This window comes from Xiphophorus couchianus, chromosome 13 (assembly GCF_001444195.1).
Source record: "Xiphophorus couchianus chromosome 13, X_couchianus-1.0, whole genome shotgun sequence".
Lineage (NCBI taxonomy): Eukaryota > Metazoa > Chordata > Actinopteri > Cyprinodontiformes > Poeciliidae > Xiphophorus > Xiphophorus couchianus.
The window spans coordinates 78,241-95,997 of record NC_040240.1 but is presented as its reverse complement, the minus strand read 5'-3'; the positions used below and the strand labels follow the sequence as shown (position 1 = coordinate 95,997).

Below are 17,757 nucleotides of genomic sequence, written 5' to 3'. Positions count from 1 at the left end.
GTCCCTCTTCGGGCGCCACTTGTCCTTGTTGCGCAACTCCCCCCCTTCTCTTGCTACTCTCACTCTCTACTTCCTCTTCTGAGATGGGAGATGTGCTACCAGCTTGCCGTCTAACGGGTGAATTGAGTTCCCTAAATCTGCTGGGATTTACCCTGTCCAGAACTGAAGTAAACTCTGTTTAAAGCTGGTTTCGAGAAAAGATTCGCCTGGTTTCTGATGACCTACATCCAGGTGTCCCAACCTTCTTCCCCCTGTGAATCAGCCAGACTGAGCAGCCTGCAGCCAACTAGTTTCACAGAGCACACCTGTTAACGGCTGCTCGTTCTCTATATTACAACTTGCATTTGTTATTGAACCAGCTTGGTTTTAGTGACTCGGGCGAGTCCCAAGGATGTTGTTTTACATATGGGCTACCAGCAACCTATAAAACATTTTCAGAATCAAACATCAGAGCTATTTTACAACCATCAAAGAACTTTAAGGTGACTCATTAATTGAATGTCCACAACATCTTTTAGATTTTCTTTATGCTAAATATTTTATTAGTAAGGCATTTTTGCAAGGGTCAGTACAGCTTAATTTAGTAGCAGAAATAATCAAATAAGTAAAATCAATCGTCTATCTTTCCCTACTGCTGACACTGAGAACTAAAAAGCGAACCTTTAAGAGAGACAGACAGAGTTTGGCGTTTCAAACCCCAGACCTGGCCTGATGATGAAGAAGGTGTTGCAGCAGAAGGAGGATGTTGATCGACGAAGGCAGGGATCTCTGTAGGTCTGATGAGCTTTCATCTCTGCATGGATGGTGAGGTCACACAGGACTTGGGTGCTGGCAGGAAGAGTACTGACGTAGAGCAGCAGGTCTCGGGTCTGAAGCTCCCTTCACCTTGTCTCACGATCTTTCTGGTCTGTTGAAATGTAGATGCGCTGACCTCATGGAAGGAAGGCACCAGTTCTTTTTCTACTTTACCTTTATCTTCATCTTTGTCTTTGGGATCTGAACCCAGCTGATGAGAGAAGTGCGATTTGAAGCCACATGTTGTGGGGCTGACGGGTTGGTCCCCATGCACAGGACAGTCTTCGGCTGTGTGGCCCCGGCTCTTCTTCAGCTGCAGAGTTCTTTGTCCATCTAGATCTTGGCTCAAAGCTGCCTGGAGGATCCAACCAAAGATTCCTCTTTTGTACCCACCTTTTATAGGGTTTATCCACCCTTTTGGTGCGTTTCCATTGGCTAGCACTGATGCTGTGCCTGTTTCATTGGTTGACTGCTTGGAAAGATGATCTCATATCCATCACTGTCTTAGGGACATTATATCCTGATGTCTGTGCTAATGTCTCAGGGTTGCTCAACTGTCCTCCTACATCCATTGCCTGCACAAGTTTGAAAAGTTTAATCTGTTTCCAAATAAGGCGTTGATCATCTCTGCTCTCCTGTTAGTTCCCCTTTTTCCCCTAATCTTTCACCTACCATTTACCTCCAACACAACATCAGTGATGTTTAATTGCAATTACACCTTTTACACCATTTCAAGTTCAATGTCATAATCACATTTATAACTTCTTTATCTTCTCTGATTTAGCATTCATTTATAATTTTATAATAGCCATAACTTATTAGGTATTCTTATTATAATCTTAATGTGAGTTAATACAGATGTTTTCTGAAAAGAAACCAAGAATAACCATGATTCTAATTATTTGACACCAAAGTTACAGTTACTTGTTTTGCTTGTAATGTAAGTATTCTTACAAGTAAACCAATATTAAAATAAGTGTTTATTTTGAATCTTATCCAATTACTCAAAATGTTTAGACTTTCATTCTTTAAAACGTTCATGCTTTGAAGTAAGGAATAGTCTCATCTATTTTTATAAATCTGCAAACTGGAAACTTACTTCCTCTTTTTTCAGGAAGCCTACTCTTCCTGTTTCACGACTCTCTCTCTCTGAGTATGATTTCTTATGATTAGATAGAAAAAAAGAAGTAGAATTAAAGCAAAGTTTGCAGGAGACAAAAACAACACACTCAACCAGACTTATTTTATTGAAGGTCAAGTCTACTGTTGGGCCTAGATAACACTTGTGTGATTAATTTTAAAGGTGACTATATTTATTGTTACTGTTAAACTAAAACCTCCAGCACAGGGAAGTGGGATGATCTCTGGTTTTCTTGACAGACAGGAGAGGGGGAGGGAATATGAGCAGTGCCACACAAGATTGTGAGTGGCGGCTCTAAAACCAATCTTCTACCTTTGTTTGTTTCTAGATAGCATTGGAAGAAGGGAGAGGAATTTCATTTTTTCCTCACGGATGATCCCTCATACCATCCTGTCACGACATACTGACAGTTTTAAATATTTATTCAAATATTTTTTAATAAAAGTTGCATACTGCAGCTTTAATTTAATTTAGTAGAAGAGGGGACAAGTCAGAAGGGAAAGTATCAGCAAATATCTGTAACTTAAATGCAGCTAAGTTAGGGCTGTCTCTGTTCTACCTTAGATGATAATAAAAATATTAATTTTTGGATGCTTTTAGATTATCAAAACATCTAAAATTATGATAAAAACATCTAAAATGTTTTTTATCAACATTGTCAACATTTAGATGCTTTTCTCATCTAAATGATAAAAGTTAGATGATAAAAATGTTATGTAAAATTTTTATAATCTAAAATGATGATAAAAAGCTGTAAGTTGTTGCACCAAAAACTATTGAATTAGGAAATTCTTTGCATTTAAAGTCCTTCGAGGCCATCACATTTTTTAATCTACTTCTGTGTTTGTCTCAGATGGATCAAACTCGTTGGTGGGAGCAAGGGATCAATATTAGTGGACCCATCCAAAAGGGGCAGCTGCTGACTTACAACTTGACAGAACTGATCAAACCGGAGTCCTACCTGGTGCGTCTCACCCCTATCACCCGATACGGTCAGGGGGATACTTCTGAACGCACAATCACGTACAGCGGTGCGTTATTGTCTTATACATTGCTAATTGTAACAATATTTCTGTGTTTGATGTGTCGTTTTACGGACAGTATTTTTTGCAGTTTCAAAACTTTAAAAAATTTGAAAATTTCATTACATTTGAGAGCAGAGATTCAAAATGAGTCATTTGCTGAGTCACCTGCAGCTCAATAATCCTGAGCTGCAGGATTACTGCAGCTCAAAGTCAGCAATATGTGAAACTAAAATAGTCTCAAAATTCACAAGTGCACAGATCAAGATTCACAAATGTATTCAAAGGCTATTATTATCTTGGTCTCAGAACAGCTTTCGCACCAATAATTGCACAAAAGCCTGAGCTGCTACCTCGCTTTGGGGAAACTAAACCAGGCTGTTCAACAGTTACTTTAATGACAAGAAATTCAACTATATGGAAAAACACTAGCCCGACTCTGTTAGCATGCGGAAAAGCTAGCATAGCTCGGTAGCACAGCGTTCTCACTTAGCCCGCTAGCCTGTGTTGATAGTTGCACAATTAAATTGCTCAACATTAATAATCATTACATGGGGATAAATAGCTAAATATGTTAATATAGATATCTCACTTACCACTCCTCTGTTGCTGCCAGAGGAGGTCTAAACTGTCGGTGCTTCGTCATAGCTACAGAGTTGTTGGAATGGGTTGATGTGATTGGCTGAAACATAGGTTACCCCAATGTTTGGGTCCGTTCAGATGATTGGCTGTAGCAAGAAATCTATCTGATTGATTGCTGATCATCCAATCAGATAGACCATTTATTTAAAAAAGACGTGTGTATTGAGATGTCAGGAGAGTCTCAAATTCATACACAAATGCGGCGAAACTCATAGGCCAGAAACAGCTTGTAAATACAAAAAATCAAAAATACAAGTGTGAATCTTGACCCTGTGCATTTATGAATTATGAGACTGTTTTAGCTCCATAGCATTGCTGAAGGATATTTTTTTTCCCTCCCCTCAAGTGGGTCTTTTGTGGGCCCTAGTGTCCCTTAAATGATATGAAAGTAGGCTGACAGGAAAGGGGGAAGGAGAGGGGCGAAGACATGCGGCAAATGTCACCGGGTCCGGGAATCGATCCCTCGACGACTCAAGGCCTCCAAACATGGGCGCTATTCCCTACGCCACCACGGCATGCCCCAGTGGAGGATATTTTTAATCTATATTTGATTATTATTTTATATTCTTTAAATGTTGCAAATGTTTGAGAAGCAAAGTCTTCTGACATTGTATCTATGCTTGGTGCTTGCTAGTGACAACAGATATTTTTGCATGTCTGTTTGCACTTCCTTTTCAAATGTGCTAAATATAAATGGAAAAACCAACACCCACAGTCTGCAAATCATTTACACATCATGCTTCCAGTATTTAGGCGCATGATCAGCATACATGTTGCTTGTTTATGAAAGCAGACACACTAAATTTATTGCTTGCTATTGTCTCTTTTATTCTTTTGCTGATGCAATCAATTCGTTTTATTTATATAGTGCCAATTCACAACTGTTGTCTCAAGGAACTCTACAGAAAAAAAACAATTAAATTCAATCATACATACAATTGCAACCAGATATTTATATACACTGAATAATAAAATCATGCACATTCTTTTCCTGTAACTTTTTTTGTAACTTTTCTTAATTTCAAAAGTTTATATACAATTGGTCAGTATCAAGTATAACTGTCTTTTAAACTACACTGCTCAAAAAAATAAAGGGAACACTCAAATAACACATCCTAGATCTGAATGAAAGAAATATTCTCATTGAATACTTTGTTCTGTACAAAGTTGAATGTGCTGACAACAAAATCACACAAAAATCATCAATGGAAATCAAATGTATTAACCAATGGAGGCCTGGATTTGGAGCCACACACAAAATTAAAGTGAAATAACACTACACGCTGATCCAACTTTAATGTAATGTCCTTAAAACAAGTCAAAATGAGGCTCAGTATTGTGTGTGGCCTCCACGTGCCTGTATGACCTCCCTACAACGCCTGGGCATGCTCCTGATGAGGTGGCGGATGGTCTCCTGAGGGATCTCCTCCCAGACCTGGACTAAAGCATCCGCCAACTCCTGGACAGTCTGTAGTGCAACGTGACATTGGTGGATGGAGCGAGACATGATGTCCCAGATGTGCTCAATCGGATTCAGGTCTGGGGAACGGGCTGGCCAGTCCTTAGCTTCAATGCCTTCATCTTGCAGGAACTGCTGACACACTCCAGCCACATGAGGTCTAGCATTGTCCTGCATTAGGAGGAACCCAGGGCCAACCGCACCAGCATATGGTCTCACAAGGGGTCTGAGGATCTCATCTCAGTACCTAATGGCAGTCAGGCTACCTCTGGTGAGCACATGGAGGGCTGTGTGGCCCTCCAAAGAAATGCCACCCCACACCATTACTGACCCACTGCCAAACCGGTCATGCTGAAAGATGTTGCAGGCGGCAGACCGCTCTCCACGGCGTCTCCAGACTCTGTCACGTCTGTCACATGTGCTCAGTGTGAACCTGCTTTCATCTGTGAAGAGCACAAGGCGCCAGTGGCGAATTTGCCAATCCTGGTGTTCTCTGGCAAATGCCAAGCGTCCTGCACGGTGTTGGGCTGTGAGCACAACCCCCATCTGTGGACGTTGGGCCCTCATACCATCCTCATGGAGTCGGTTTCTAACCGTTTGTGCAGACACATGCACATTTGTGGCCTGCTGGAGGTCATTTTGCAGGGCTCTGGCAGTCCTCCTCCTGTTCCTTCTTGCACAAAGGCGGAGGTAGCGGTCCTGCTGCTGGGTTGTTGCCCTCCTACGGCCTCCTCCACGTCTCCTGGTGTACTGGCCTGTCTCCTGGTAGCGCCTCCAGCCTCTGGACACTAGGCTGACAGACACAGCAAACCTTCTTGGCACAGCTCGCATTGATGTGCATCCTGGATGAGCTGCACTACCTGAGCCACTTGTGTGGGTTGTGGAGTCCGTCTCATGCTACCACGAGTGTGAAAGCACCACCAACATTCAAAACTGACCAAAACATCAGCCAGACAGCATAGGTACTGAGAAGTGGTCTGTGGTCCCAACTGCAGAACCACTCCTTTATTGAGTGTGTCTTGCTAATTGCCAATAATTTCCACCTGTTGTCTATTCCATTTGCACAACAGCAGGTGAAATTGATTGTCAATCAGTGTTGCTTCCTAAGTGGACAGTTTGATTTCACAGAAGTTTGATTTACTTGGAGTTATATTGTGTTGTTTAAGTGTTCCCTTTATTTTTTTTGAGCAGTGTATATGACCTGGGTCAAACCATTTGGCTTTCCAAGCTTCTCACAATAGTTTGCTGAAATTTCGGCTCATTCCTCCCGACAGAATTGGCAGGCCTTACTCATACACATCTTTTCAAATCTTCCCACTACTTGTCCATAGAACTGAGAACAGGACTTTGCAATACCCACATCACAAAACATTAACTTTATGTTTAAGCCACTTTGGAACTTTCAATACCAATGACCACACCACAAAGATATGAGAGTAAAGGTTTATTGCAGGAAGGGGATGATGCGATGGATGAACTAGAATAAAGAATCAGTCATCTGGGGAGAATGCCAGTGGCTTGGGAGATGAAGACTCAGAGTGGGGGTTCAATCTTCGAGAAAATGGGTTTCATATATGTTTCAAAGCCTACATAGGACCAACCCAGATGGAACTTGACAGAAAGAATGAAGACTATTGAATGGAAGGAAGGAAATGGGATGAGACTGATGGGATGGAAGGATGGCAAGAAGGAAAGGCAAAGTAGGTGAAAGAATGAAGGGGATAAAGTGAAATGGTTGAGTGTAAAGGAAGATGGGGTTGTAGAAATGTAACAGAATGTGCAGTATGGGTGATCTGAGTATAAATAGGCTATTTGGGAAATTAGAGGTGTGGCTTTGGACATAGCACTGCTCCCAAACCTTAAATTAACATCTTTAAGTAATCCAAAATTAGTTGAAAATGTTGGCCTAAATATGTTGTAATTTGTTCATGTCCATGATAGTAAAAAGTTAATAGCAGGCCAATTGTAGCTCCTATGAAAAGTAGACCAGCTGAGAGAAAACAAAAGGTTAACAGTTCATTGTGTTTTTTGCAGATCATGGTTCTACAGGCTTTAGAAGATTAGGTCCTGAAATCTAACAGAAATTGAAAATATGTAGGTTTTCTGACGCTTATATGCAAATGATATACTGTGGAAAAGCAGAGCAGAGACACAAGCATGTTTTATTGAGAGTAAATGCAAACATCATTACAAAACTCTGTGTTCTGTAATGAAGGTTGTAACTTTCTTAATCCCACCGGCAACAATTGCTGCCAGACATTTTTTCTAACTTCTGGCTGGAAGCTCTAAAAGAATTGTTTTGGCTTTTGGCAGCAGCTAATTGAAGTTTTAAAATAAAATAATAATGTGTCTACTCTAAACAATATCAATTTCATGTATCTAGTGTGAAAGGTCACATGACCAGACCTCTTTACTTCCTGCCTGTGACGCTGGAGGTAAATGTCAGTAACAAACCTGTACAAGAGGAAGTCAGTAAAATACTTTAATAAACAGACATATAAATAAAAATATTTCGCAAATATGTCCTTTAAAAGGTCTTCTACTGACATGTAAAGAAATTATCGCTTCTTCCATCTCTTAATCATAAGAAGAGTAAATGTAAGCATGGCAACAATTGTTGCCGCTAGCATGAAGGGGATAAAGTGAAATGGTTGAGTGTAAGCACTCAACCTATGTGTCAGTGGTTTTGCCTGTTTATTCTTGCTGTTCCCACACAGCTTAAATCAGTTGTTTTAGATCTTCAAGACCTGAAAGAACACCAAGATGATGTCTTCTACATCACTGTCATTCCCACAGTCGAAATAAAGCCCAAACCCTTGCAAAAGGCGACCTATTCCACACAGCCTGGCCTATGCACTGAATGACGCCACTCCTGAAAGTAGCTTAGGACAGGGTCAAGGTGTAGTTGTTGGTCTGGTGGATCAGGGAGAATTTCCTCCAAGATGGAGATTTGTTCATCGTAACATTTTCACCTGAGGTTGCCTCATTGATGAAATAACCAAATGAGGTCAAAGGTTACTCAGCACATTAAGACAGTGACATCTGCATGATGTGGCATTGAATCTTTATGTATCTAAAATATTTCTGGACACTCTTGTAACCATTCTGTTATAATAGGTTATGCATGTCATGATTTTTCTTATTTTTTTATATGTCTAAATAGGCCAGATTTATGTAATTTAGACTATGCAGTTTCCCAGCGGCAACAATTGTTGCAGAGTATAAAACCTACATTTTCACTAACATAGCCGACATGAATGTAATAATTCATAAATATTATGTGTTAGGGAGGGCTAAGGATTGAAATGCATGCACTTATTTTACAGAAAAAAAATAATCGGGATTAAACAGGTTAATTATGTTTGATCAAAATAAATCCCAAGCTAATTTGAATGTTTCTGATTCTATGCAGATTGTCTTATTGTGTTTTTTTCTGCTTTTCTGCAGCCCCTGTTAACCCACATCTCAGTAAGTATCTGTCCCCAAAAACAAGCATTTGCAGTAACTGTTTATTTCACTCTCCCCTGTCTGCCTTCTACTCTCCTTTCACACCTGGAACCATTTCGCTCATCAGCCCAGGTTTTTTGTTCAGTAGTTCACAGCAAAGAAAGTTCTGTTTGAAGAGACTGTTTCTTTTTATACAAGAGATCAAATATTGCTAAATATATCTAAACTCCATAATCCCATGAATAATTGTAGAATATTTATCCTTTTTTTATTAGTAAAATTACCCCACAAAATCAACTGCCTCTGTAAATAAGCTTTTTGCATTTCCCAAATTGTATCTCTTACCATGTCTGGTGTGTCATTGATGCTTAAGAACAAATCAGTGGGTTTCTTTATTTCTTGAATACTCTGTTATCTATTTGTCTGACAATAGAGTATTAATGAGTCTCAATTTCTCAGTGACGTTACACCCTTGTAATGTTAACTTGTAAAAAATCTGGGCAGCGATTTGATAAATCTATTGTTTTGTGTTCACAATTGGTAACAGCTCAGAGTTCAACAGAAAGAGGTTTTATCCTGGACTAAGAATTATGGACTGGTGAAAAATATGAACATTGCCACTTAGTGAGAGATAATAACCTCCATGGGTCTAATACACTAAATGTTTTCATAAAATTTTGAACAGTTTCTGTAGACTTTAACAGTTCACAGAAGTTGTAGATCCAACAATAGGTTAAAATCCCCTCACATAATTTTATGTGAATTCATATTTGGTATTGCATAAAACAGGCCAACATAAATTTTTCAGCATTTGTGGGACAAATACTGACTAAAATCACTAAAACATTTTCTGTAACAATAATATGTCTACCTCTAATGTTAGAAATGTCTTTAGTTATCTTAAAGAGCATGTTTTTTATGTAATTATTGCTGCCCTCTGCTTTTAGTATTAAAACTTGAATGGAAAATGTGACCTTTCCAACTCCTTGGCGCAGCCAGTGGCGGTTTCTGATTCTGATATGGGCAACATGGGCAACCGCCCAGGGTGGCATCTTGTGGGGGAAGGCATGAGCCCTCCTGTCCCCTGGCTGTCAAATCCCCTCAACCCCTGCACTTACAACTGGAGGATCTGAAATTTAACAGTACCTGAAATATCATCATACAAACACCTACTACCCTCTTTCACCTCCCTCCACCCCCCTAGACAACTTCGTGGAGGAGAAGGGGCAGGGTGGATGCCGTCAAGGTGGTTCACCCAGGGTGCCAAACAGGTTAGGGTTTGGCACCCTAACCAAACAGAGGAGGTGACGTGCATCACCTCCTCTGACCCACCTGCTCTGCATCAGAGGAGGTGTCCCAACTGTGGCGCCACCTTTGGGTAGAGGGACCAAACCGCAGCTCTTTCATGCACTTCTCTCATTCACACGCATACAGAGTTTATATATAAAAAAAACCAAAAGATAGATTGCAAAACAAATTACAGTCAATGAAATCTGTTTTTCATCTGCAGGTTTAGGATGTATTTTATCACAAGTTTCCAAACAGGCTAGGGCCTGTTTGGCACCGTGGGCACAGCTTTGGGGTGAGGGTCCTATGACCTCTGAAAATAATAAGTGACTTGAATTTTTCTTTCCCATGCACACAGAGCAGCAGTTCCACAACAAAGCGGCTGGAATTTCCCTGCTCTGCTTCCACTTCTATAATGGACAGGAATAATTTCCCATTAGTTTTTATAATCCTTGGAGAGAGAGTTTTGTGCAATACTTCATCCCAATGTTGTCACACTGTCAAGTGTCATTAAGTGATTTTTTTCATCTCACGGCTTGTATTTTTCATTTGTTTGTGAGTGTCGTGCAGTGTCTTTATCTTATCTTCTGGGTAGGTTCTTTTCAGAGCACAGTTATGTTAGCCTGAGTCTCTTGTCAGAGTGAGGTAATATCTTTAGATAACTCCTAAGTCATCCTTGCTTGCTTTTATAGCCAACAGGAAGTCAGCTCAAAGAGATTGTAGTTCACTCTGTTGCCTTCACAAAGAAGAGGGTTCCTTCGTCAGGTCATGATGTTAGTGCTGTTGTTGTTATTATTATTATTCAAATCTTTTTGTTTGTTTTAAACATGTAAGAACAACAATAAAACAAACAAAAACAAAATGACAACAGGTGCTAACATCTCATATTTAGTAAGAGGGGAGGAGGGAAAAGGGAGGAATGGAGGAGGGGAGTGTTACATACTCAGGAGAAGTCTGTCTCAAAATACAAAAGAAATGGCTGTAAGGTGATATTGTATTGTTGGATTGAGTTGTTTATTGTATGTTTCAGATGCTCAAGCTTCAGATGGAACATAACATCTTCCATCCATTGCTTATGAGATGGAGGAGCAGCTCTTTTCCAATTGAATAATATTAGGCGTGTTGCAAGTAGTGTAACAAATGCTGTGGCATTAGCCTGCTGCGTTGTTATTGGTGTAGTCGGAGAGACAACCCCAAATAAGGCAGTTAGAGCACATCGATCAATATTCCTCTTACATATAAATGCAACCGTCCTAAAGATTGACTCCCAAAAGGGGAGGAGCCTGGGGCAAAGCCAGAAAATATGACTGAGACAATGAATCTACACCAGATTCATCTTGTGTTAATTAGCTAGAATTTATTAGGGAACAAGTACAATCTGTTCAGCACCTTAAACTGTAGCAGGTTATGTCTAATGCAAATTGACGAAAAGTGGATTCTTGAGATTGCGGCCTGCCAGACTGTATCAGTAAATAGTTCCCCTAACTCTTCAAGATGTTTAAATGATGGGAATGCAGCGTTCTGAATTTTGCCGTATATAACTGATATTAAGCCCTATCAGTCGGATTCATATCCAAACATTCATCAATCCACGTTATTCGAGGCAGCGTTAATGAGAAATTAGCTTTCACATAACTACATACTTGGAGATACCTGAAGAAGTCAGCCTGAGGGACACCGAAGTCCCTTTTTAGCTGTTCAAAAGAAACAAATTGGCCTCTTTCAAAAAGGTCCGAAATGTAAGTTATGCCACTCTCGTGCCACTTCTGAAAGGATGGATCTATCAAGGATGGGGTGAACTGGACATTGCGTCTCACAGGAAATGCAGTTAGTGCATTTCTACATTGAAAATGAGTCCTAAATTGGAACCATATCTTTAGAGCGCCCCCAACAACTGGATTATTTGTCCTGTGACATTTACTCAAAGGTAAAGAGCTACATATTAATGAGCTAAGCAACACTGGATTGCTAGAATGTTTTTCCAGGTGGACCCAATCTGGAGATTCAGCACCTGTCTGATCCATAAACCATTACAAAAACCTATGGATATTGGTTGCCCAGTAATAGTAAAGGAAATTAGGTAGGGATAGTCCACCGTCCTCTTTCTGACTCTAGATATTCCTTTCTAATTCTCGGAATGTTTTTATTCCAGATGAACACAGATATATGTTTGTTTAGTTCTTTGAAGAATTTCTTAGGAATAAAGACTGTTATGGTTTTAAACAGATATAAGAACCTTGGCATGATTGTCATCTTGACTGAGTTTATTCTTCCAACAAGAGACAGAGGGAGTTTTGACTACTTCTCCATGTCTAATTTAGCCTTATTCAGTGCCTTAGCAAAATTTTTGTTAAACAAGCAACTGTAATCATATGTTACGCAGACGCCCAAATAATTAAAAGGTTCAATAGTGATATCAAACAAAAGGGGGCTAAAGGGGCATCCTTGTTGAGTACCACGTGAGAGAGGAAAGAAACTAGAAGTGACCTTATTTGTTCGTACTGATGCATGTGATTCTGTGTACAAAATGGTGATCCAAGTACAGAAAACTGGGCCGAATCCAAATGTTTTGAGTGTAGTGAACAAAAAATCATATTCAACTCTGTCAAATGCCTTTTGGGCGTCAAGGGATATCACTACTTCAGGTTCGACATCATGGCGCTGATAGGTTACATTAAAGAGACGTTGCAAATTACTGGACATCTGCCTGCCCCTTACAAGGCCCATCTGGTCTGGGTGGATAAGTTTGGGAAGAACATCTTCAAGCCTGCCAGCAAGGCCCTTTGCCAAAATCTTATAATCACAACGTAGCAAACTAATTGGGTGATATGACTCACAGTGTAAGGGGTCTTTAGATTTTTTTAAGTATCAGTGAAATAATTGTTTGTGTCATAGTCACAGGTAGAGCCTTTTGTCTAATATCTCCCTAAAAACTCTTAGCAGTAAAGGGACTAATTTTGGTGCGAATATTGTAAAAAACTCTATGGGAAACCCATCTGGGCCAGGTGCCTTTTTTATATATTCCTTTATTTAACCAGGTAAACCCCGTTGAGATCTAGATCTCATCGCAACGCAAAGATATCACTTGACCTCTCAGATATGCTTTTAGACTTTCCCAAAGTGTAGCATTGCTTATCTCAGGCGACTCATTCAACTCAATAAAAATAGCTATTTGTGCGTTGATAAAGTCGACAAACCTTTGTTCAGACAGCAGTCTGGGATTAAGCCGCCACAAAAAGTTGGGAAATTTGTCTTCAGGAAAGCCCAACCCTAGAGTAACTGGGGAATGGTCTGATATTACAATGCTCCAATAATCTACTTGGGTAACCATGGGCAAGAGCTTTTCATCAATCAGAAAGTAATCAATCCTTGAGTAGGTTTGGTGTACTTGGGAGAAAAAAGGGAACTGTTTGGATGATAGATATTTGAATCTCCAGGGATCCACCATTCCGTATGTTTCAATAAACATATTAATACAACGGGCAGAGTTACTAAGTGTGGCAACCTTTGGGCTGGAACGATCCAATGTTGGGTTCAAAGTGCAATTCAGGTCCCCACCTAGTATTAAGTTGTGCGACTCAAGATCCGGTAAGAGGGAAAAAAGATTGCTGAAAAAAATCCACATTATCCCAGTTAGGGGTGTAAACATTAGCAAGAACACCAGGCCTATTAAATAATTTGCCTTGTGTGATGACATACCTGCCATTTTTATTCCTAATTGTTTTAGACTCTTCATATTGTACATCTTTAAGTGTTAAGATAACTGCTCCTCTGCTCTTACTGTTGAAATCCAAGTGAAAGTATTGTGTAAAGCCACCTCTGCAGAGTCTACACTGATCTTTATTTAGCAAACTGGTTTCTTGTAAATGCGACTTTGCAATTTATGAAGATAAAAGAATACTTTGTTGCGTTTGACGGGATGGTTTAATCCCCTGATATTCCAGCACACCAAAGTGATGTTGGTTAGTGTCTTATTATTTGCAGAGGTAATAGACAGGACTAAACAAAGGAGGCATCCAACATGTAACCCATGAGGGGAGTAGGGGAGAAAAAAAAAAGGTCAGGGAGAGGGGGGAATAATTAACACAAAATTAACAAAGCACCTATACTAGAACGGCAAAAGAAGAAAAAACATATAGCCTCAAAAGGAGACCGCTGTACTTCCAGTTCTCAGAGTGTATCTCCTCACTATCCAAACCGATAAATGCTTACGACGTTAGCCCACACCAGAACCCAATTACAAACGGTAATTAAACGCAATGTTGCAATTTCTACAGCAATAATAACATTCCAATATAGCATCACAAGGCTTCAAAAAAATGCAAGTATCAAAAAAGACAAAGCTTAGAATTCGAAGTTAGAGATTATGGTATGTCTCTTATATAAAGAAAACGCACTATAAGGCTCAATATACGCATGCATTACCTGTAAGATCCAATTGTTCAGCACTAATGTTATTGTCCTGCAACGGCGCCGTCCTGTCCTAATAACTCCAGCACATGCTGTCTTGCGAAAAGTCATGATGAGTGGGACGCTTCAGCGCTCAGCAACTCCTTCAGAACAAACTCCTTCGCATACTTTGGATCCTTGAAGGTCGTTTCTTATCCATCCGCCATAGTAATCCTTAACGTCGCTGGGTATCTGAGGTAGCGGACTCCGGCGCAGCTGCGAAGCAGTTTCCTTACTTTGGTAAAAGCGACGCGTTGTTTACTCACAGCTTGGGTGAAGTCCGACAGGATGCGGATAGTGTCACCATCAGCGGTTATTATCACTCCAGCCTCTGCTGCCTTTTTGAGAAGTAATTCTTTTTCATAGTGACATTTAACCACAAACACCCTTGGTGGAAATTCATCTTGTAATTGCTTTGTACAGAGGGTCCGATGCACTCTATCCAGACTCAAATCTGTGACTCAAGTTTGTCCAGTCTTTTATTGAGTTTATCTTTGGCATTGTGCAGCTCCGTTTGGATTTCTATAGCCTTTTTGTCCATTTTCTTCAACAATTCTTGCCTCATTGACTGTATTTCCTCCATAATGGCATTCTGGTTGCCCGCTGCAGTCGTCATTGTTGAGTTTGAGCAAGCTAGGCTAGCTGAGCTGGCTTCCGCCTTAGAGGCCCTCGTGTCTTGTCCGAACTTGTTGACTTGAGATTTTTTTGGCATGCCTGAAAGGTTGGTTGTTGTCTAATATATACACAACAGCTTATGCAAGGCTATATCACGTAATTTTATAAGAGCCGTATCATAAATGAAATGGTTCAGGTGTGGAGCTCACAAACCCACATCCTCACATGGCGCTGCCTCAATCGGAAGTCCATGATGTTGGTGTTGTTGATTTAGGACGCAAGTGCAGAGAGGAAGAGACTGCTTGTAGATGAAGAATGTTTTGATGAAAATATTTACAAAAAGCGGAGGGAACACAGGGAGCCACAGCTGAACAAAAACAGCAATCCAGAAATGCCGGTAGAGTAAACCAGGGAAGTAATGGGATTAAACAGGTAACATGGTTTAGCAGGAGGAACCAGCAAGAAGGGGCTCAGAATGAGATGAACAAGGAACAGATGGTTGATTAGAAATGGGTTTCAGGTGTGAGGGGAGAGAGCAGAAGGCAGGCTGACGAGAAAGAGAGAGAAAATACACAGGGGCTAAGAGAGAGTACACAAGGGCCTGGGAAATGAATCGAACACTAAAGAATGACTAGACCTAATCAACACAATTTAACTAGAGTAACATGGAATAGCTAGAGACAAAAAATAAACATAGTAAACTCTCTTTGTCACTGAGATCACATCACTGTGGTCCACTCCAGGATATGCTCACTGAGCCAACTTTTAGTGAAACCGGTTTGCTAAATGGAAGTCAAAATGTTCTAGTTGAGAAGCACCAGTTTGCTCATTTTGTTAATCCCTATATGTACTGTATATGTGTATTAGGGACCTGATAGTTGATATCTTTAATTTTTAGTGGTGTGCCGATCCATTGGCCACCGATCATAATCAGCCGATTTCCATGAAAAAGTATATGATCAGTGATTGCCAATCACTGTCTTTTTATCACCTGTATCTCATACTTTGAAGCCTGTAGGGTACACATGTGCAGCATGTCTCCCCCTTTCTTTCACACTGCACAAACACAAGGCAGCAATTGTAAGCAATGTTATGTGAAACTTTAATGTTCTGAGAGTGAATGGGGTAGTCTGTGTGTTGTGATGAACAGAATACCTCGGGAGTGAGGCATGTCATGTTCCATAGAAATGCATCAACACAACAAATTTATTATGACATTTAAATAATAAGCACTTGACGGAATATGGGTATATCAACGCTCTCTGCAGGAAAAAATACATTCAGAGCAGCCAAACTGCAGGTAAAACAGAGGTGGAAGATGCTGCGGTCCCACAACCAGCTCTCGCTGTTGGACTGCTGCTATGTGCTAGTAAGATGTAATATTTCACAGACCTAGCAGCACTTAAGCTCTACCAGACTGTAGACTCTCACATTGAACATCTGCTCAAGGCTGCAGTACGAAATCATTGTATTAAAATTTTCCTATGTCCTAACATTAGCCAGATAAATTGTGAAAAAAATCGAGCTCCTCTGCCTCCTCCCTGTATTCTGCAGAATTACACTGCTCGGTCAGAAACAACCAATCAGAGCCAGGAGGCGAGTTTTATTACTCTCAGTTACTCTTTACAGTCGTCCTTTGGACTGAATACTTGGTGCAAAGTGCCTGCACGTTTTTTGTATGCTTTTGTCTAAATTAGGTGATTTTATATTTCCATTTTGTCAGCTCATATAGCCAGTACCATTTATACCTAAATCAAAAAATTAACAGCCAATCCATGAGATCGGTATTGATGATCGGCAGTAATCAGCCCCTCATGGGTGATCGGAATCGGCAGCAACAATGTTGTTTCTTGAGATACACTTAAATATTCATCCATCCATCCATCCATTGTCTGTTCACCCTTGTCCCTAATGGGGTCGGGAGGGTTGCTGGTGCCTATCTCCAGCTACGTTCCAGGCGGGAGGCGGGGTACACCCTGGACAGGTCGCCAGTCTGTCGCAGGGCAACACAGAGACATACAGGACAAACAACCATTCACACACAACACACACCCCTAGGGAGAATTTTAGACAGACCAATTAACCTAACAGTCATGTTTTTGGACTGTGGGAGGAAGCCGGAGAACCCGGAGAGAACCCACGCATGCACAGGGAGAACATGCAAACTCCATGCAGAAAGACCCCGGCCGGGAATCGAACCCAGGACCTTCTTGCTGCAAGGCAACAGTGCTACCAACTGCGCCACTGTGCAGCCCACTTAAATATTCCTCTTTCCTAATTTTCTAACTTTGTATTGTTTCATTTTGAAGGGGTTTTTACTTTATTCCAGAAGAAAAAAAGCATCTTCTTTTTATGGTCCTTATAATGTACTTATCAAAATTATTTATCTTTGTTTGATTCTAACCACATTCAATTTGGCCACATTAATAAGTGAATTTACAATAGTGGACTTTTGTTATTAAATTGATCAATAGCATTGTAAAAAGTCTAGGACTTTACAAAATGTATGTTAAATACTTTATTCTAATCTTTATTGTAGTGTTTTAGGGGTGTCAGTTTAACTGTGTTGTGATCTTTTAAACTTTCAAATGAATTCTTTCATGATCACTCAAGCTGGCTCCATTATTTGATATTTTTTCCAATTTTAAGCTTAGGGGGCATTCTCTTTTAACATAAGGCCTGATTATTTAGATAGTTGCTACCCATAAAAAATAAAGAACTTTAGATTTCCTTAGGTTCAGAAGAAATGTGCAAGAAGGGAATAATTTGTCATAATGATGCATCCTGTAAAAACGTCACCTTCCTAAGAAAATGGCCTAAGAATTTTTTTTTTCTTACCAAAAGTGAGTTTTTTGGAAATTAAAAGGGGGTGATATATTTGCCATAATCGCTTTTGGCAA

At 40.2% G+C, this 17,757-nt stretch overlaps 1 protein-coding gene across 4 annotated transcripts in view; it reads left to right on the top strand.

The window, feature by feature from the left end:
• LOC114156682 (MAM domain-containing glycosylphosphatidylinositol anchor protein 2-like) overlaps positions 1–17,757 on the top strand; it is a 217,929-nt gene that overhangs the window by 156,173 nt on the left and 43,999 nt on the right. For 3 of the 4 annotated variants that reach the window (XM_028037249.1, XM_028037252.1, XM_028037251.1), the window contains 2 exons: positions 2,790–2,967; positions 8,507–8,527. In XM_028037249.1, coding sequence (XP_027893050.1) covers positions 2,790–2,967; positions 8,507–8,527 — 199 coding nt within the window. The remainder of the gene's footprint in view (positions 1–2,789; positions 2,968–8,506; positions 8,528–17,757) is intronic. The other variant, XM_028037250.1, reaches the window with a different exon arrangement.